General features: G+C 41.1%; 1 protein-coding gene across 1 annotated transcript in view; it reads right to left on the bottom strand.

Moving 5' to 3' along the window:
• Window positions 1-21,887, bottom strand: part of LOC146992329 (voltage-dependent T-type calcium channel subunit alpha-1I-like) — a 292,588-nt gene that overhangs the window by 94,465 nt on the left and 176,236 nt on the right. The window contains exons 9-11 of the mRNA XM_085785626.1: window positions 18,325-18,661; window positions 16,448-16,839; window positions 1,223-1,374 (exon numbers count right to left, since the gene is read on the bottom strand). Of these exons, the coding sequence (XP_085641752.1) occupies window positions 1,223-1,374; window positions 16,448-16,839; window positions 18,325-18,661 (881 nt within the window). The remainder of the gene's footprint in view (window positions 1-1,222; window positions 1,375-16,447; window positions 16,840-18,324; window positions 18,662-21,887) is intronic.

Below are 21,887 nucleotides of genomic sequence, written 5' to 3'. Positions count from 1 at the left end.
TTCACGCTCCGGCCGACATTCATCACGAGCAGTGCGCCGCTCACTTGTGGAAAACGCGGCTTTAAAGAAACTTGTCTCCTAATGGAAGAGGCCATCAACGGCTTCGACACAGCACATCTAAATAGCATCGTCCGTGCATCGGCAGAGACTGAATAGGGGGTTGGTGAGCCTCGTATGAATAGCTGAGGACATTCAGATAGATGAAGGGAGGGAAATTGGTGGCAGAGCGCGACATAAGAAGACAGATATAGCTATGTTCAATCAACATGTATCCTCTGTGACGGGCTACACATTTGATCTTGTTCAGTTTTAGTTGCTTTGATGTGTATTTGATCTCAGGGTTATAATGGGGATCACAGACTAAGGTGCTCAGCCAGATGAATTGAGGGAAAAAAGAAAAAAAAAAACCCAGTGGATCAAAGGCACAGCCACTCACCTGAAAGCTCCGAGCACAACGTAACAAGAGCCAAAAAAAAACCAAAAAAAAACATGCTGCTGCTGTCTGACTTTGGCATCCACATACATACATATAGTACATTAACTCCAGGTACTACACAAGGTGACAAGGAGTATACACACGTATTTCTGTCAATATTTCATAAACATAATACTCCTTTTCTTTTTCTATTGTTTCTCCTTGTTCTGCTGTAATGACGCAATGTACAACCTACTTTCTAAACACACTTCATTTCATTGCTTTGAAAATGTAATGATGCACAACTGTGGGTCTAAAACTCAAAAAGCAATAACAAAATTATTTTGACTGCATATAGAGCAATGGTTCTCAAAGTGGGGTCCTTGAGAGGGTTCAAGGGGGTCCATTTTACCACTTTTCCTAGAACTTTTTTTTTTTTGAGAAATTTTAACACTTTTTTTTAGAAAATTTCTAACTGTTTTTTTTTTTTTTTTTTTAGAAATTGTACCACTTTTTTCCAGAAATTTCTCTGCAATATTTCCATGAATTCACGCCATTGGCCCTAATTTCAACATACATAAAAACGTTATTCAGTCTCAAAACAAATACTTGTATATTTCTGGTTTTTGCTTCAAAATTTTGTCCAATGGGGTTCCGTGGTCTAATTTGTGTCAATTTAGGGGTCCTTGATGTAAAAAAGCTTGAGAACCACTGTATTAGAGCTGCCTTTTCCATAGTACATACAATATGCTGAAGCATGGAAATATTATAGTCTGTCTAAACAATAGCATTTCAGCTGTACTGTACCTTATGATGACGATGACTCCATCAAAGACGTTGTAGGGGTTTCGCAGGTAGTTGAAAGAGCCGAAAGCTGTGAGCTTGAGGATCATCTCCAAGGAAAACATGCTGGTGAAGACGATGTTGCAGATCTCCAGGACGTTGGTGAGCTCATCTGGCTGAACGGAGAAGAGGAAGATGAGGAGAGGAGAGTTAAAGCAGGAAAATGTGACATTGAAGAGTTGGGTCCTGACAGCTGGTTTGGAAAATTATAAACTCTGCCAAACTCGACACAGGGGGGCAGCCATGTTGTCTTTGCGATAGTTAATGAGCCGTACCTTTGTTACCTCTGGCTAGTATTCATTCATTCATTCATTTACGTCAACATTACACAAAGAAAAGGTTTGAGCTGCTGGTGGCATCAGTCATACATCAATCACAATCATATTGCCACAACATGATAATATATCCATGATTTTGAGCATTTTAGCCACTAAGGTGCTTTCACACCAGTTTAAGTGGAACCAAAGTGGTAGTATGATACTCTGCATTACTCTTTTTTGCTGTCTTTGTAATCATTCTTCAGTTTTTTTAAAGTTTACTAGTCATTTGGTCATGTGTTGGCGTGAATAAGACACGCCCACTGATGATGTCACGGTTCGCAGGGAAGAGCCAAGTATTTTTTTGGTTCCCTTATACATATAGTATATTGGAGCGCCTGTCTGCTGTTCTGTGTACATTTGTTTGTATGTACAACCCTTTTCAATAAAGTTCATTGAAGGAAAAAAGAAAATTGGTTCCCTTGAGAACTGACTTTCTCTTATTTTTCCAATCTGAACATGCCAGCCAGTTCAAAATTGGGTTTGGGAACCGCAACCAGCACGGAGTCCTGCTGGTTTGAAACCCCTATAACAGGGCTAAACGTTAGCATTGAGGCTAGGCTGGAAAAATGAGATAAAAAAGCTAAAGAAAAGAAACTGACAGAGGAAAGATGACTGAAAAAGGACTGAAAAGGAAAGAGCAGAAAGCAAAGTGGAGTAATAGGAGAGGAAATGAGAAGCGGTACCGCCAAGAAAAAAGAGAGGAAATAACATGTGTATCTGCAGGAACACCGTGGTCACTCTGGTGATACATCCATAAATAACAAGCAGGTGCGGTCAATCAGTGTTTGGAAACACAGCGAGATGAACATGTTGAGCTGCTCTCCACATGTCTCTCTCTCCATGTATCTGCTGGCCTCTTTGTCTCTTTGGCTTCTTCACCACTTTGTCTGGTTCATCAGCCATTTTTTTTCTCACCGCGGATCGAATGGTTCAAATTGATTGGTGGAAAAGGGCAAGGAGGAGGAGGAGGAGGAGGACAAAAGCTCACACAAACACATTCACTGCAGTGCACTGTACTGGCCATAGCTGCAGTTTTAGGAGAATTACTGACAGCAGTAAAATAGCCGGTGTGTTGTTCAAACACGGTCTGCTCTGCCGGGCCACTTCCCTACGGTTTGACTCCTCTCTGGCAGCGGGCAAACAAAACATTACACATTTCCATCATCAATTATGGATGCTGCAGATGCTTCCATTAAAAAGGTCCGTCATCTTTCACTCCTTCTCTCCGTCTCAGACACAAACTGGGAGACTGGGATTTTTTTTTGCTTCCCAGGAAAGAAAAAAAAAAAAAGAAGCTCAAACGCTGTGATGTACAGTGAGTTCAGTTGTGCTGCTGTCACTCTCACATTGTTAATGTTGATCAATGTCTGTCTTCTCAGCTGCCTTTGACATTATTTGAGTTCTTCTCCCTCGTTCTTTCTTTCTCTCTGTTTCTGTCTGGCTTTGCTCAATATAAAGAAGGAGACACACATGCACAAACACACACACAGAGACACACACACACACAGGAGCTAAATTTGGCACCATCATGATTTGCAGCACATCACTATTCCACACAACTTCAACAATAACGCTTCTGACATTTCACCGGCTCAGAATCAATGAGCACTGTGTGTTTTGCATTTGCATGTCTATGTGTGTGCAGGAGTGCGTGCCTGTGTGTGTGTTTGTATTGTTGCATGTATATAAACATATATATGTGTGTGTGTGTGTGTATGTGTTTGTCAGTGCTAATGAGTGTTTAGCAGTCTGAAAACTGGGGCTAATGATGCGTGCCCGCCAGTGTCGGTAACGATGTGACGGCTGACCGCTGTTTGCAGACCAGCCGAACGGCATCGGCAGCCCCTGGAGATCCATTACCGCTGTCTCATTACTGCAGACCTGGGAACAGATCTAAAGACTTGTGTTTTCCAGTTGGCTGATGTATGGTATGAAATAAGAGGAGCGGGGATTTGATGTCACACTGAGGACTCGCAGTTGATTTAGGAAAGTGAACTAAACGAAAAGTTAAAAAAAAAAAAAAAAAAAAAAAACACTGCAGAAATCGAACTCATATGAAACTTTAGGATTAAAAAAGGCTAATTGCAAATGCTAGTAAGAAGATATGAATGAACTGTGTGTGTGCTTGTTGCAGCTGGACAAATGTTGCTCCTAAAATGTGCCCTTAAATTAAAAAAAACATTGCTGACACACATCAGCACTGAGATGATGCAGGAAGATACACTACATTTTGGCAAATTGGCCCGTTGCCATAATCCCTATAGTTTTAGGAGTAGGTTTGTTACCTTTAATTGTTGGTGCAAGCTATTTTTAGAACGGCGGAGCAGAGCCGTGAGCTGCTCAGAGCTACGCTACGGAGGCTCATGGGATTTCTAGGTTTCCCTCATCAAACTAATCAAATACACAATCCAACAACTGCCCCTGACGTTAACATGCATCAGCAGTTTTGCATGAATTTACCTCTAAAACAACTCTGTCTGGTAACGTTCTGTTATTATCTCATAGTATGGTGAATGTGCAGGTCACAACTTGTCCACCAGAGCGTTTTGGAGTTGCTGGATTGTGTATTTGATGAGTTTGATGAAAGAACCCAAGAAATCCCATTAGCCTCTGTAGCGTAGCTCTAAGCAGCTCACAGCTCTGCTCCGCCGTTCTAAAAATAGCTTGCACCAACAATTAAAGGTAACGAACCTACACCTAAACCTATAGGGAATATGGCAACGGGCCAATTTGCCAAAATGTTGGACTATCCCTTTACATATCTGCACACATCTGATTTGTAATGACTGATATCTGATGTCTGCATTTACACCTACTTTGCTTGCCTGAAACAACCCGCGTGCACAGATGTGGTTTGGCTACCAACGAAGATTTTTTTTTTTCTGGAGCATTTTTAGAAGTGACCAGAATACGAGTCACATTTTAAAGCAGAGGGGAAATGAGAGAGGCCTTATTAAGTCCTGTGATCGCTGCTACATCAACGCTATCATCAATTATTGTCACAGCGACTCTCAATGCCAGGAAGTATCTGATCCGTCTGTTTAGATTACAGACGTACAGCAGTGGCAGATATCCGATTCCGATCTGATACATTTCCACATATAAAGGAGGCTTGAATCCGATCTGACAATATCCGATTTCTTGCAGGTTTATTTCCCCATTTACGCGTTCATGTTCCAGATCCGATCTGTGCCACTTGAGTCACTTGAACTATGTAGTGTAAAGACGGTCTCCTCGACAACCAGAACATCTTAAAAAGCATTAATCACCAACAGTAACTCAAGTGGAGGTCAGTTGTGCTGCTCTGATCTGCTGGTTTTACTTTGGGTTCAGTGAATGTGTTCAACTCCATCAGTCATATTGATGTCTGTCTTCAGGGCAACACAAGAGTCTCTGTGTGGCAGTTTCACCACAAACTACTAAACCTGGATCAGTCCCCTCTGGCAACAGCTCCCTGAATACTTTATCTATTTACATGATGTGTCCAGTGTGTGCTGCAGGCGTCTGCTGATGCTTGTCAGATGATGCACCTGGGAGGACGAGGAGGAGGAGGTGGACAGGTCGGGCTGGGCTGGGTGTGAACTTCATCTTCATCCAAAAGTCGACAATGTGCTTGTATTATTAGTTAGTTAGTTTGTTTCTTCTTTTCTTTTTCTGTTACTGTATTATGTTGTATAAAAAATGACAATTGTACTTTGGTGCGATGTGAGTAAATACATATGAAAAAATTGTTACATTAAAAAAAATATATACAGTATATATATTTTTGTGTTTTGACATAACTCAAAACTTGAGTGAGTGGTTCAACAGCACGTTCCATGTCGGCTGATCACCGGTTTCAACCCCCGGCCGTGACAATCCTTTGCACATGGATTTCCCCAAGTCTCTGTAGTGTATTATCCACCTGTACATTTTGCTTTAATATCTTGTATTATCTTATGTTCTTCTTTGTGTGTGCGCTTTGTCCGGAATTCAAGAAATGTGTGAATCGATGCTCTGCTAAGGGACTCCATGTCCTGTGTAGAAGTAATCTGGTTTCATGGGGTATGTTCTGTTTTCTCCAACGGCTAACGGTTGTGGGAGACAGGATGTGGTGACTTCAGTTAGCCTAAAGGTTAAGGGGGATATGTCAAGGGTCATTTACCATCTGTTTTAGGGCTCTTCTCTGTCTGGAGAAGGGGGAGTCAGAAAAAAGGTATATAGGTTTAGAGTTTTGGTCCAAGAGGAGAGAAGAGATCTCATATTGGCACCAGAGATGCTCCAGGATTCGGCATTTTTTGTACGCTGTTCTTCTTCCTGTAAATAAACTCTTTTTGAATACAAGTCAATAACACACATCAATATACCACATCTCCCTCCTTGGTTTCCTGTCTCTCTATACTGCCCTATCAAAATAAAAGCAAAAACAAACAAACAAGAAACAAATCCCAGGTTAATCAGGTGCAGGTGGACTAGTTGGGCGGAGGCCAATAAGCACATGCTGCTAATTATTCAGGTTTTAAGCCACAGAGCACTTTATCAGTGGGAGCAGGTAACAGCTTAACGGACTGTTCTGCTCTTTGATGATGAAATCTAAAGCAGGAAGAGAAGGTGAAGAGAGAGATCAAGTCCCACTTCCATCAACCGTTAACACAGTGTCTGTGTGCCTCCTTCTGCTGCCGTATCAGGCAAAATATGAATATTAATGTGCATAATATTGAAAATCCTCTACAGTATAAGTATAAAAATGATGTATACATTTATTTGTATGCTTCCAATAAACATATTTTTGTCTGTAAAAGGCAATTTTGGTTAATTCAGTTTCATCTTATTAACGCTCGTCCCTGTTGGTTATTGATTCTTCAATAATCCTCAGATGAAGCTGGAGTGTTGCATCATTTTCACATGAAGAATCTGAGTCGTTTCCAAATTCCCATCTTCGTGTTATTTGCTCCAATTTCATTTTCTCCTCGAGGAGATCCAGCACTTTCCTGCGGTTTGATGAATCATCTTTGTTTTTTTGTTTAATTCTCTGACCTAATACAGTTGCTTTCATTTATTGGCTGACTCTGACTGGGACCGCTGCTGCACTGACAAACATCAATCTGGTCATTTTTTCTTCAGCTTCTTTTTTCTAATCTCAGTGTTCTTGGCAGAAACCAAAGAACCGTTTAGCCGTGGTGTTTGATCTCTCTCCATCCCCTGTCACGTCTCCAAAGTGCCTGTCATGCTGCTGCATTATTCATTCCCAAACAGCTGTTAAAGTCTCTGAAGTGTCTTCTCACTCGACTAAGCCGTCCTGTTGGACAGAGGATGTGTTTTCATTAACGCACACGATGCCGCATCTGCAGGATCTGATGTGAGAGATGTAAGACAACCACCCGATCATCTCACATGATCTTATTTGTGATGTTGAGAACAATCTGAGGTCCACTTGGCACCGACTGAAATACTACAACCTTGATCGAGGCAGATGGTCGCACACCCGAGTCTGAGCTGCTCAAGGATTCTGACTCTGAAAAGTTTTTTTTTTCTTTTCCTTGCCACTGTGGCCAAGTGTTTGCTGACCGTGTGAATAACTGGGTCTCTGCATTTCAACAGTGCCTCAAGAAAACTTCTGTTCTGTAGAAGAAGTTAGAAGAAGAATAGAAAGAGAGGAGGAGGAGGGGCGCACGGACGCATGTGAGGTGTGCTCCTGCAGGTGTGGGTGAAGGAGAGAGAAAAAAGTGATTTTTTGGCAAAAATCAACGAGAAATAAAACGGAGAAAGGAGATGGTGTAAACTGTCATAAAGATGCCACCAAAGACAAGAAGTCTTGGAATTGAGGAGGAGTTGGAGGAGATCAGAAAATCGCTGGATTTTATGTCGGGTGAACTCAGCAGAGTGGCCAAACAAAACGACATGCTACGGGACCTGACGGATGAGATAAAGCAACTGAAAAACTTGGTGAAGGAGAAAGACAAGAAAATAAACAACTTGGAACGGCGAATTGAAGATTTAGAACAATACACAAGGATGGATGATTTAATCATAAACGGACTGGAGACGACGCACCGATCATATGCCAGGGCTACGGCTAGAGACAATGACGGTGAAGACGCCCCAGCAGGGGAGCTTCAAACGCTGGAGCAACAAGTGATAAAATTCCTCCTCGCTAAGAATGTGAGTATTGAGAGCCATCACATCGCAGCCTGCCACATGCTGCCCCGAAAAGACAATAAGACACGGCCGGCAATTATCGTTCGGTTTGTGAGTCGTAAGACCAAGATTGAGCTGCTAAGGCAGACAAAGAAATTAAAGGGGAGCGGTGTGTACTTAACTCATTGAGTGCCGCGCTCCTTTCCAAAGTTTTAGTCAAGTGTACCGGCAAATTAGACCATATTTGACTTTTTATTTTAGAGCCATAGTGTATTCTATATTATTGCCACCAACACATACTGTAGCTCATTTGAAAGGTTTAACTTTATCCTTCAAATGGCCACAAACCGTTTGTTTCTACGTGCCTCCGTTCCTGAGAAAAGTCAAGCTAAACATGGCTGGGTTTCACCAAAATCCCTCCTTTTTTTCTAGAAAAGGAGATAGAGCGTCTTTTATGAAAGGTGCGCTGTTTGTGTCTGTCGCTCTTCAGACACTCGCATTTCTGGATCAAAGGGCTCGTATAAGATAAATATACACAACAATTGTTGTTCTATTCACAAAACCACCATCGGGGGCGGGGGGGCGCCACTAAACAGCAATAACACAGACGCACCGTGCCGTGTCACAGCCTCTCGCCGCGGAACGTGAGGCTCTGCCGGCCACAGCGGCTCGCGAACACCGGTCCCGCCGGTGGTCGCGGTCCGTCTGTGGTACGGGTCGGTGGTGCCGGTCTGCTTTGGTCCAGAGACCATCAGATTTTACCGCGGGAGGACTTTGGGGAGGACACGGTGTTGCTCCAGATGAAGACCGGGCGGGACAGTGGGCTGAGAGCTTCCTGGTTCAGCTCCCAGCTGCTGCAGCCTCGCGGGTGAGAGCAGAGCAGCTGCGGAGCAGCTGCACTGCATCTGCATGCAGAACTCCGTTTGCAGAAGCTGAGTTATGATAAAAACTTCCAGATCATGAGCTGTCATGTGACTTTGATCGTCATCTATTTCAGTTCTCCTCGTCGTAGAGTCCCCAAATTTACATATAATGTGTATTAAAGTGTCTATTTTCATAATTTAAAAAAAAAGCAAAAAACGAAAAATTTCGTTTTTGGCACTCAACGCATGGGAACGAAAAACGAGAAATTACGTGGTTGGCACTCAATGAGTTAAATGAACACTTGACGAAAAAAAATGCTGAAATTGCGAGAGAGGCACGCTACCTGAGAAAACAAAACAAGATACAAGCGACGTGGACGAGAAACTGCAAAGTAATGATACGATTGAACGGTACACCGGAGGAAGCAAAAGTTGTGATGATAAGAGAACTCAAAGACTTAGAGCAATATACATAAGATGCGGAATAAATGTGGCAGCCGTAGAGAAGCCCACATGTGAAAATGCGTGAAGGCTGGATGCACAGTTCATCATGGACTTCGTTTTATTTTGTTTTGTTAACTTTTGTTTTTGATTTGTTTCGCTTTTGTGTTTGCTTTTCTTTTTTGCTTTTCCTTTTGTTTTTGCTTTGTTTCTTCTTTTGTTTTTGTGGGGAATGGCTTTGGCCACTTCCATGGACAATGAAAATAACTAAACAGACAAATGACAAGCCTGGATAGAGACTATATTTTTCCATTCGATGACTTTGAGGAGGAAGATTTCGGGAATTGTGCAAATGACTGTCAACTTGGGCAGTTACCCAACACAAGCACGGAAAAAATGAACTTCAAAACCTTTGACTATGTAGAACATAAGATGTTTGATCCTGAATGCAACTTTGACCCAGACAACAATTTTTATAATAACAACAACAACAATACTTGCGAATACTATACAGATGATCAACTAAACACAAGTATCAACATGGACAATGCACTATCAATCATACATTTCAACAGTAGAAGTCTTTATAGAAATATTTCAAAAATTAAAGAGTGTTTGAGTAAACATGGTAAATTTAATATAATTGCAGTATCAGAAACATGGCTTGATAAAGAGAAAGTTAAGGAAATGGAACTGGAAGGATACGAACTATTTACAATGAACAGGGTGAATAAAAAAGGAGGTGGGGTTGCTTTATACGTGGATAGAACTTTGCGATGCAGCCAGATTGAATGTATGACAAATACTATAGACAATGTACTTGAATGTTTAACCATTGAGATTCATAATGAAAAAGCAAAGAATGTAATTGTTAGTTGTATCTATCGGACGCCAGGTTCATGTCTTGATATATTCAATGAACAACTAGCTGTTATGTTTAACAATTTAAATGATAACAAAGTGCAAGTAATCTGTGGTGATTTCAATATAAATTTGCTGAATCCAAACAGACACCAAAAAACAATTGACTTTATTAACACAATGTATAGCAACTACCTTTTCCCTGTAATACTAAAACCAAGTAGAATAACCATTGATACAGCCACACTGATAGATAATATATTCACAAATCAAATGGACTATGAAATAGTAAGTGGACTTCTAATAAATGACATTAGTGATCATCTTCCTATTTTTGCAGTTATTCAAAAATTTTTTGGGAAGAAAGTTAAACAAAAGACTCATACACACGAAATGATAAGACATAAAACACCTAAAGCCATTGCTGCCCTCAAGATGGACCTAGAGGGACAACGCTGGAATGAAGTCTATGCCAGTGAAGACCCAAATTGTGCATATGATAAATTTATGTCTACTTTAATTTCACTATATGAGAAACATTGTCCCCTAAAAAAAGTAAACAGAAAACATAATGATAAATATAAACCATGGATCACAAAGGGGATAGAGGATGCATGTAAAAAGAAAAATAGATTGTACAAGAAATTCTTAAAATTGAGAACTAAAGAGGCTGAATTAAAGTATAAGGTATATAAAAATAAACTTGTAAACATCATAAGAACAAATAAGAAAGAGTATTATCACACATTATTGGAGCAGAACAGGTGTAACACACAAGGAACGTGGAGAGTATTAAATTGTATAATTAAAAAGAGCTTTAAAAAAAAGGATTATCCAGTATACTTTGTAAAAGATAATGACATTATTACAGATAAAATTGAAGAAATAGTAAATGAATTTAATAACTTCTTTGTTCAGGTTGGTTGCAACCTATCAAAAGATATTCCGAAGCCAAAAAGTAATAATGAGATAGATAAGTATATTAGTAAAAATTCCTCCTCCATGTTTTCTAGTGCTACGAATGATAGAGAGATACTCGAGATTGTTAATAAATTCAAAAATAAAAAATCCTCTGATTGTTTTGATATGGACATGGTATTAATTAAAAGTATCATTGAATATGTAGTTCAGCCATTTACGTATATTTGTAATTTATCCTTTCAAACAGGTATTTTTCCTTCAAAAATGAAAACAGCAAAAGTTATCCCTATTTATAAAACTGCTGAAAGAAATCTATTTACCAACTATAGACCAATATCATTACTCCCGCAGTTCTCAAAAATTTTAGAAAAGTTATTTGTAAATAGACTTGATAATTTCATTGAAAGAAATAATCTATTGAGTGATAGCCAGTATGGCTTTAGAGAAAAAAGGTCCACCTCGATGGCGGTAATGGAACTTGTGGAAGGGATATCAAATGCAATAGACAATAAGGAATACACAATAGGTGTCTTTATTGATTTAAAAAAGGCATTTGATACTATTGACCACCGAATATTAATGAATAAATTAGAGAGATATGGCATCAGGGGGATTGTTTATAAGTGGATGGAGAGTTATTTGGAGGACAGATATCAGTATGTGCAATTAAATAATGTAAAATCTAAATACTTGAAGGTCACCTGTGGGGTTCCCCAAGGGTCCGTTTTGGGCCCTAAATTATTTTTGTTATATGTTAATGATATTTGCAATGTCTCCGATTTATTGAAATGTGTTTTATTTGCTGATGACACCACTCTCTACTGCTCTGGTAAAAATCTTGAACAGCTTCTGAGTATAGTTGAAAATGAATTGAACAAACTTAAAGACTGGTTTGATTTGAATAAGTTATCATTGAATCTAAATAAAACAAAGTTTATAATTTTTGGTACCAAACAAATTAAAACTCAGGTTAAAATTATAGTAAATAGTATTGAAATAGAAAGAGTGTATGAAAACAAATTTCTGGGTGTTACAATTGACGACAAACTGTGTTGGAAGCCACATATAAACAATGTGATAACCAAAATGTCAAAAATCATCGCAATATTTTATAAAACAAGAAATTATCTCAACCAAAAGTCATTATACACACTCTACTGTTCGCTGTTACTTCCATATATGACCTATTGTGCCGAGATATGGGGTAATGCGTACAAAACTAACACTCAACCTATCTTCAAATTACAGAAGAAAGCTATAAGAATTATAAATCATTTAAATATTACAGAGTCAACAAACGCTTATTTTGTACAGTCAAAGACTCTTAAATTTTACGACTTAGTTAATTTCAAAATGGCTCTAATTATGTTTAAAGTGCATAACCATATGTTTTGTTGCAGTACTCAGAGGCTGTTTGAAACTCGAGAGAGTCGTTATGAATTGAGAGGATTAGGTGTCTATAAAAGACCAAAAATACGAACTAATATAAAACAGCGTTGTGTTTCCGTCAGAGGTGTCAATTTGTGGAACAGTTATGATGAGGAATTAAGAATGTGTAGCTCGATTTCTATTTTCAAGAAAATGTTTAAATCCAAGGTACTTAAAGAATATATAGATTTGTTATGAGCGCCAAATGCTTGTTTGATTTAAACTCTAATGTAAAAGTTGCCTTGTTGAAATAGTTTCTGGATTGATTGTTGTTTTTTTGTTTTTGTTTTTTCTCTCTCTTTACCTCTTTTTTTGTTTTGGTAAAAAGGGTAGGCATAATAAGCCTAGGCTTCAGCCTACACCTTTTCGATCAGCACCCCTCATCACATGTACAGTAAGCACTTGTGTACATTTAGTAAATTTTACCTGTGGAGAAGGGGGGGGGGGGGGGTAAAATGCTGATCGAATAAACTGAACTGAACTGAACTGAACTGAACTGAAAGTTTAACATTTACAACAGCTGTCCTGACTACAAACACACCGTTTATGGTCAAAACCAGCAGTTTGTAACTTCCCAACATGAAGGAAGCTCAATCTCACTTGATTCAGCAGCAGACTCCACAAACAAACCAGCTCTGCATTTTTATCTATTAACATGTGTCAAGATGGCAGGAGAGATAGATCTCAGAGGGCTCCTTCATCCCCAACACCATCAACATAATTAATAAACCAAGTTAAAGTGATATATAGGTGTCTGTATGTAACCCATGAAGATGTTCCCTGCACATGTTTGTACTTGTTCTTGTTGACAAATTGGTTTTATGTAATTCTTGTAAACAAGTCTGTGTTTTTATATAACTGGGTGAGACCGAAGACAAATCTCCTGCCTTGGCTGGACAATACATTTTTCGGTAACACTTTATAATAAGTACACACTATTAAGCATTAGTTAAGCATTAATAAATACTTTATTTTTTCATTTATAACACTTGAATACTCATTAGTATGTAGTTCATAAATACAGTTAGTGCTTATCAATGATAAGTAAAACATTTTTAACTGTGGTTATAAACTACATACTAATGAGTATGAATTCAGAATGTAATGCTTAACTAATGTTTAATAGTGTGCACTTATTATAAAGAGTTGCCAATTTTTCTATTGTATTCTAAATAAATTTTAAAGCCATAGATTTTTTTTAAAAATATCCGGCAGCCATGTTTCTTCCAGGATTTACCAATAGCAAAGCCATAATCAGCTTTGGCACATGCCACAGTAGCGAGGGGGGCGGGGCGAGCAGTACTAATTTGCATTTAAAGGGGCAGGCACCCAAAGCAGCCGTTCTGTACGGGGCTGTTCTGAGAGGGCGAATAGAGAGCTGTCATGTTGGATCCTTGTGGTATTTTGACCAAAAGCATGTCACAGACATTTCATTAAGAAACCTAGGAACTATTTTAAATTGTTGAAAAGAGGCATAATGAGTCTCCTTTAAATTGCTTCACTTGTTTGGCCACTTCAGGTTGGGAACCACTTTCGTAAACAACCAATACAATCACACATTTAGATAAGATTAAAGTGGTAATGTGACATTCAAGACTGACTCCTCCCCTAAATGACGTCATGCATTCTTGTTCCTCATTTGTGCTAAAACTTTTCATTTCTAACGTAGTTGTTAGTGAGCACTCCCTGAGCAGCAAAAAAACCCCTCTCACCAACATTTTCAATTCTCTCCAGATACATAATCATAATCCAGCAGCAGTGATGATGATAGTGGTGTTACTACAGTTATTATATTAACATAGAGACAACGTGTTTCTAAAAATATGAGCAGCTATTTTCCAGCCCAGTGAATATCTAAACCTGTAATGAGAGAACACGGAGACAGTGCGTTGTTGATGGTGCTAATAATATATCTCATCATGTAGTTTCATTAGCAAGGGAGGCATCTTTAGAGGGGAAACATCCCCAAAACACAAAAACTAGCTTGTCTGGAAATCAAATGCCCTCTCCTACATTACTCCTGATTTAAACCTGTTGAAGCCCTAAAATGTAAAATCAACATTTAATTGTTAGGTTGAGACAACAGGTGTGAAGGGGGACAGGTGGAAGCCCCTCTCAGCAGGACGATGATCAGAGCAGTGGGACGGATTAAGCCTCTGATGCCGCTGTTCAAACAGAAGGAAGCATGAACTCTGGTTTGCTAAACAGGCGGTGGAGCAGCAGCAGCAGCAACAGCAGACATCTTTTTTTTTTTTCTCTCCAACTCTGCTACTTCCTCCCCATTAAAGGAGCAAAGTCTCTGGCTGCCTCTCTCGTTCCGTCTCTCTATTTTTAGCCGCCCATGAGATGAGAGACGACCCACCACTGCGGCGGTGGCAGGCGTGAGTGGGCGATGGTATAGCGAGAGCGAGAAATATTGATAGAAAGACAAAGAGCGCACAAAGCAAAAGCGACAGAGAGAGACGGGAAATGGGGAGAAAGACTGAAAAAAACCCCCCCAAAAAACAAGTACGAGTTAAAAAGAAAACACACAGCATCGTGTTTTTATTGCTCGGAGATCTCGGCAAGCGTCGATCTGAGACGAAGGCGCGATGATGTGCTGGCAGCTCTGCCTGCAGCCTGCTGCCACACCTGAGTGCAGACGTGTTTATCCTGTTGGCCGGAAAGTCACATTACACAAGCAGTGAGGAGAGAGAGAGAAAGAAAGAAAGAAAGAAAAAGAGAGAGAGAGAGATGTCTGTGCAGGAGCAAGAAAGTAATAAAGCGGTTCACACTGTGGAGGAGTGAGGACAGGAAGAACAAGCTGAAAGAGTCTGACCTCACACTGTTGCTCCACTATAAAAAGCACTAAGCCGTGTCTCTAACTGCTGTGGTGGATTCCCCCATTCACAGACATGCAGCGTTAAACTGTGCTCACACACACACATACACACACGTGAATAAATAATAAATAACAAGAACAGCATCCCCCCTCCCACATTACTGATAATGGATGAAACCTCCCTCCGAGCTTGAGGAAACTGTTTGTTCCTGTTTGTCTTTGAACTAAACGCTGTGAAAGTAAATGGAGGTTTTAATGTTTTTAATTATAGATCCTCACTCTCACTGTGTTTTATTTTGAAATTTACGTGATGCTCAGTGCATTTGACTTCCTGTTTGGAGTGAGTGATCTAATCTACATGGATTAATACGTGCTGGTTGCGTGATCAGGCAATAGACCTGCACATTTTATTTTATTTTATTTTTTCGCCAGAGCAGTGCCGGACCGGAGATGGATGCTCTGATTGACATGAATGGGCCTCTGGTGTGAGCACCTGGGTAGAGTCTATGGAAACTGGGGGTTCGAATCCACTGTGACATGTTTGATTGTTTATCTGCGGTACAGAGACTCTCACCTACTGTGGGTGTCTTTGCTTTAACACCTTGACACCCACTGGCCCGTCCAGGACCTGGCTGGCCCAGGGTTAATCAGAAGCAAAGTGACCCATAGGCCAGTGGGTGTTAAAGGGATAGTTCAACATTTTGGCAAATTGGCCCATTGCCATAATCCCTTTAGTTTTAGGAGTAGGTTTGTTACCTTTAATTGTCGGTGCAAGCTATTTTGCGAACGGCGGAGCAGAGCCGCAAGCTGCTCAGAGCTATGCTACGGAGGCTAATGGGATTTCTTGGTTTCCTTCATCAAACTCATCAAATACACAATCCAACAACTCCAAAACGCTCTGGTGGACAAGTTGTGACCTGCACATTCACCACGCTATGAGATAATAACAGAACGTTACCAGACAGAGTTGTTTTAGAGGTAAATACAGAGACTGCTGGCTGAAAAACTGATCCCATCTGGATCCGCATCAGTGGTTTTGCGTGAATTTACCTCCAAAAATTCGCCAAAATTTTGAACTATCCCTTTAAGGGGTTACTGTAAAGTGTTGTCATACATCTTGTATGCAAAGATCACAACTCCAGAAACTGCTTCTTCTGAACCTTCCACTGAAGCCGCTGTGAACTGTTACGTCTTCATCAACACGTTTCACAAACACTTCACAGATTCTAAACGACGTTTGATTCAAGTTTGCAAGATTGTTAGAGAGTAACAGAGACGGCTGTCGGAGACAACCAGACAGAGAGAAGAGAAGAGAGAATCTCACAGAAACGGTCCAGATGAAAGAGAATCAGTTAAAGATGAGAGAAAAATAAAATGTGACACGAAGAAGAACAGGTGTTTGGACGCGGCCTGTTACCTGCTCGTGGTGTTCGATGCCCATGCTGATGGTGTTGATCAGGATGGCGATCATGATGCCTCGGTTGAAGTACTTGCTCTCCACGATGCCCCACAGCTTCATCCTGATGTCGTGCCACAGCTGCCTGCACGTCCTCTTGGGACACCCACAACCCCTCGAGTCCTTCTTGCCCTTCTCCTTCGCCCCCTCCCTGTCCGCTTCCTCCACCGACCCCTCCTCCCCTGCCTCCCCGCTGCCGCCGGCGCTGCGAACCGGCCCGGCGCCGTCGCTGAGTGACCGGGCAGTGGCGGCGGCGCACTGAGGGCAGCCCTCCGAGGCAGAGGCCGGGGTGAGGGCCATGGGGTCAGCTGGGGAGGGGTGGTCCGGTCTGTTGTGGTGGGGGCAGGGGGGGCCTAGGGTATATACAGGAATCTTGAAGTTAATTCTAATACCTTTTTAAGACTTTTTCAAGACCTTCTCAATATTTTTCAATACCTCACCGCCGCTTCAACCCGTAACCATTTACATCAGTGACACTTTTAACTTAAAGGGATAGTTCACCCAAATTGAAATTTCACTCATTATCTACTCACCCTCATGTGGACTAAGGGCTGGGAGAAGTTTCAGAGTCCTCCGTGGCTGCTCTGAGTTACAGGGGGTCTCGGCATAGCAGTGCATGTTCGTCCAAATTGGACGAACCGGGAAGAGGAGCTTCCGCTACAAACAAGCTTGAAATATAGACTTATTTAATTTTTTTCGGGACAATTTTGCATTTCGGGGCTTCAATACAAGACGGACATTACATACGAGCAGCATGGAGGTATTTGGATGTTTTTTGGTGTCTTTTTGTTACGAAGACAATTGGTATCCATTGGCAACTGTTATATGGACATGCACTGCTACGCCGAGACCCCCTGTAACTCAGAGAAGCCACGGAGAACTCTGAAACTTCTCCCAGCCCTTAGTCCACATGAGGGTGAGTAGATAATGAGTAAAATTTCAATTTTGGGTGAACTATCCCTTTAACAGTTCTAGTTTGTGATAAAGACTATAGACCACTATGATACAACAGTATTCAAAATAGGCTAAGATAATAAATAAAAGGCAAAGTTTATAATTAAAAAAAACAAAAAACATTGCTCCACTCTCAAAAAACCAAAACAACAATCTTCTTTTCTTTTTTATGTACCGGTTCATCTTTGTTTTTTAATAAAATGAATAAATTCACACACTTTCACAATGTTTTTTAGGACTCAAACTCTTGGACAGCTGAATTCAGAAAAAATACCTTCAAAATTTAAGACTTTATAAAGTTGTGAAAAGACTTTTTAATACTTTTTAAAGGGACAACGAGGGGTTTTGGAAAGCGAAGTGTTCTCACGCTACATTTACCATGAGCCTCCGCGCGCACGGAGAAATTCTTGGACCGGCGCAAGACGGACGTCTGGGCAAGAATGTTTTCATTCATCAACAATGAAAGTCGGAGGTTCAAAGACGATCACATACCGTCGTAGTTCCGACCATAAACAGCGATTCGGCAGCGTTATTCTCATGACTCGCCGGGCTGCGTCCGTGAAACCGAAAGTAAGGAAACACTGGTCAGCTCGCCCAGCGTTTCCACCACTAATTAAAATAACAAAATAACGATAGAGACAAAACGATATATTTATCGAAAATGGAGCCATTAACAAGTGTGGGTAGCGGAGATTCATCCACATTAATATGAGACTTTTTTATAACCAAATAGAAACTCCTCGTTGTCTCTTTAAGGGTCTTAATTTTCCCAAAATTGATTTATCACCTTTTAATACTTTTCAAGACCCCACTGATACCCTAGTCAGTGCACAAACCACATGACTCAAGACAACTCTCAGTCGTTATGGTTACAGTTTACATACCGTGCCTCGCTGCTTTCCTGTGGCGCCTGCCTCGCCCGTTGGCCCTCCTCTCCCTCCCCTCCCCGCCGCCCCGGCCTCGGCCGACCCCCCGGAAGCCTCGGGGTTTCCCCCGCAGGGTGTTGAAGAGGGCGACGGTCTGCCTGCGGGCGCGACGCAGGATGTGGCAGACCAGCTGGAACAGCGCCTCGTAGCAGTCGCCGGGCTCGCTGGCCAGCGTGGAGGAGGAGGAGCACTGCGCCCGCTGCTCCTGCATCAGCTGGTGCTCCCTCTGCTTGGTCTCCGAGAACTGGGTGGCGATGACGACTAGGCACAGGTTGATCATGAAGAAGGAGCCCACCTGAGGGGAAAACAGAAGGAATCAAGGCTGAGGTCGCATCATTCAGATCCGACTCTGGTCAGTCCTGGTTCTGTGGGTCAGACGTCTTTTACTTGACCAAGACAAAGAGTTTCAAGGCCTGCATGTGATCCGTACACTAAAATATATTTTTTTCTTTAAAGAGAACATATTATGCTCATGTCAGGGGCTTTTAACCTTCCTCTTGTCAGCTTTCTGCCACCATCTCTTGTGTTCGGGTCGGTTTTGAAGTCTTAAATCAGCTGTAAAACACACTAAAAACAATTATTTATCATCCCATTTGTTTCTCATCTCTTGGTTACATTGTTAGACTTCCTAAACCATGAAAAGGTTGGTTTTGAACTTGTGATTTCAGTTTTAACTCTCATTATTGTTGTTATCATTATAACCGGGTCGAAACCGACCCTAACAACACAAATGTCATAATTGTAACCAGAGCATTTCAGAATTTTGTGAAAACAAAAAAAAAGAAGTCTTAATTTGTTTCAGTGTAGGTCCCTGACAAAGTGGAAAGGTCTTGATGCAATAAACAAATGTGCGTGGCACTTTTATGCATTAAAAACCTAAAAATGGGTCAGTGGCGACTCTAACACAAGAGGATGGTTAATATGATATTGGATCCCTGGCTCTTTCCTGCTTGGAAACAAACAAACAAACTCCTCCCACCCACCCACCCAAGTCTGCTGAGATTGGTCATGGTATCTTGCTACATAGTGACACGCCCCCTCTCACATTACCACTGGGCACTGAGGCCAGAGCCAGGCGAGTTGCCATATATGGACTTCCGCCGAAGTTGTGACGTTACAGAAAGAGACTTTAGAAAAAACTCTCCAAACTCGAGTGTTTGCAGCAGCTCAGAGCTACTGAAACTGCCTCTAAAGCAAGTATCCAACATTTACAACATATACATAAGACGGAAAAAGTAGAAAAGCATAATACAGTAGGTCCTCTTTAAATATAGTTATCTGCAACACTTGCAGAAATTGGCATGAAATAGTCCTTGAGTTATAATCTTGTGTGTTGTGGGTCAGTGCCAGTGAATCTCAATGACTGAAGGAGTCAGCGAGTGAGTTGGCTGGAGGCCAGTTCACTGTCGCATTTTAACACAAACATCAAAACTGCATATTTCTCTCAGATTTAGAAACCAAATCTCATTGATTTTGTCTCTAATTGATACAACCTGATACAACTTTAACACATCTCGTAGCAAAGACGGAAGATATTTTGGATTGCCCTCGTTCTGAGGTACAAGTCACGGTCATATCACCACAGATAATGTTAGGAGGAGCTCCTCTGGATGAATCTTCAGTTCAATCTGGGTCCTGTGATATAAAAGTCAAAGCTGGAGGAGTCTGAGTGCCAAGTTGAGACTTCAGAGAGATATCCAGTCACACAGATGAAACCCTCTGTTTCCTTAACGGTGGACTGAAGCTCACATCACTTTACTTTCATTTAGTTTGAACGTGGCCTCTGTGACTGGGATCTGTTCAAAACAACTACTATCAAACAGCTGCACTTCACACTGACTTCATCTCCATGGGAACAATAGCTAAGGGTCATGGGTATTATAGTGTTTAGTCATTTGCCAGACCAGACTAATAGAACAAAATAACATCTTTTTCTACTGATTGGCTGACGCCGACCTGTTGTTACTAGAGCTCCAGAGAGAGGAGATGGAAAACTACACTGAGAAGCTTTCTGTATCTTAAAACCACAAATAAAAACACAGGAAAAGTGTAAAATATTGGACATTTAAAAGGAAAATAAAACTATGGTGTGAACACCATCTTGTAGGAGGAAGGAAAGATGAGAAGCCTCCAAAATTTTCTTTGATGATATTTGAAGGAGATGGTTTATGTGACTCTTGTGTGTTAATCTGTGTCTTTGTTACTCTACCAGGCTCTTTATACTGTACATACAGTATTACGGTCTAAACCCTAAATCCTGCAGCAGCATACACTCAACATAATCTAAATGCTTTGCGAAAGATTTGGAAATGACTATATGAGTCAGTGAAACCTGGTCCTGAACTTGACTGTCCTTGATTAATAATGAAACAGGTACTGTAAAGAGTCTTGTTAGTCTTGAGTATGTGAGAACAATAGTTAAAGGGGACATAGTATGGAAATATCACTTTTTGAAGGCTCTTTTCCGACCCCCAAAATGTGAGAATTGACAATAAATCTGTAATTTTCAGGCTCCGAACGCTCGAAACGTTACGTCTTGTCTTAATAAATGGACTGCATATTGGAGCCCTGTGGTGTGCGAGCTGTTCTATTCTCTTTTCAGGCTCCCGAGGTTGAAATCCACGTGGTTTTACGAGCTGTTCCCTCTTTGTCTTCCATTGATGTAACTAGTTTTCAAATTTGTATACCCCACCCCTACCTGGTACCAGTAGAAGGGGCGGGGCAAACAGTGGTTCATTTGCATTTAAAGGGACAGACACTGAAACCAGCCGTTCTGAACAGGGCTGTTTTGAACGGATGAAAAGAGCTGTGATGTTTGATCCTTGGGGTATTTTGACCAAAGAATGTCACAGACATGGCTTTAAGACATCTGGGAACTATTTTAATTTGTGGAAAAGAGGCATGATATGTCTCCTTTAAAGTCAGAGAGTTCAGACGAGGAGATACAAAGGGTTAGTTTATTAAAATCTTACCCAAAGTTTTAGTGTTTGATCAAAAACAACTGATCAAATATGAAGAACTTCGACTACAGCTATTTGTTAAACTTTTATTCCAGATTATTTTTTCAGAGGTGAGTCAGAAAACTGTGCTGCGTTACACTGTGTGTGTGTGTGTGTGTGTGTTTGATGTGTTAAGCTCAGCCTCACTCCTTCACTTGTGCTCTGAAGCGGCGCTGGAAGGACAGAGAGGAAAAAAAAGAGAGAAGAGAAAAGGGCAAGGTCACCCAGAGAAACAGAGCTGATGTGCAGAAAGAGGAGGAGAGGGGGAAGAGAGGAGGAGGAGAAGGAGGAGGAGGGTGGGGGTGAAGTGTAACGCTCTCTGAGCTGTGATCAATAGTGATTGTGAAACCTTCTAACCCCCTCCCTGCTCTCCATCTGAACCTTGGTGACTGTGAAAGAGCAGGATAAAGTGTGTATGTAAGGGAATGCATGCATGTGTGTGTGTGTGTGTGTGTATTGGCTGTGTGTGTGAAGCTGCTCCTCATTGATCCAGAGCAGAGATTTGTGGTCAGACCGGCTGGA

The sequence above is a fragment of the Trachurus japonicus genome, chromosome 1 (genome assembly GCF_045865225.1).
Source record: "Trachurus japonicus isolate A0001 chromosome 1, Traja_1.0".
NCBI lineage: Eukaryota > Metazoa > Chordata > Actinopteri > Carangiformes > Carangidae > Trachurus > Trachurus japonicus.
Note: the sequence above shows the minus strand (reverse complement) of the source record. Positions and strands in the feature narration are given on the sequence as shown.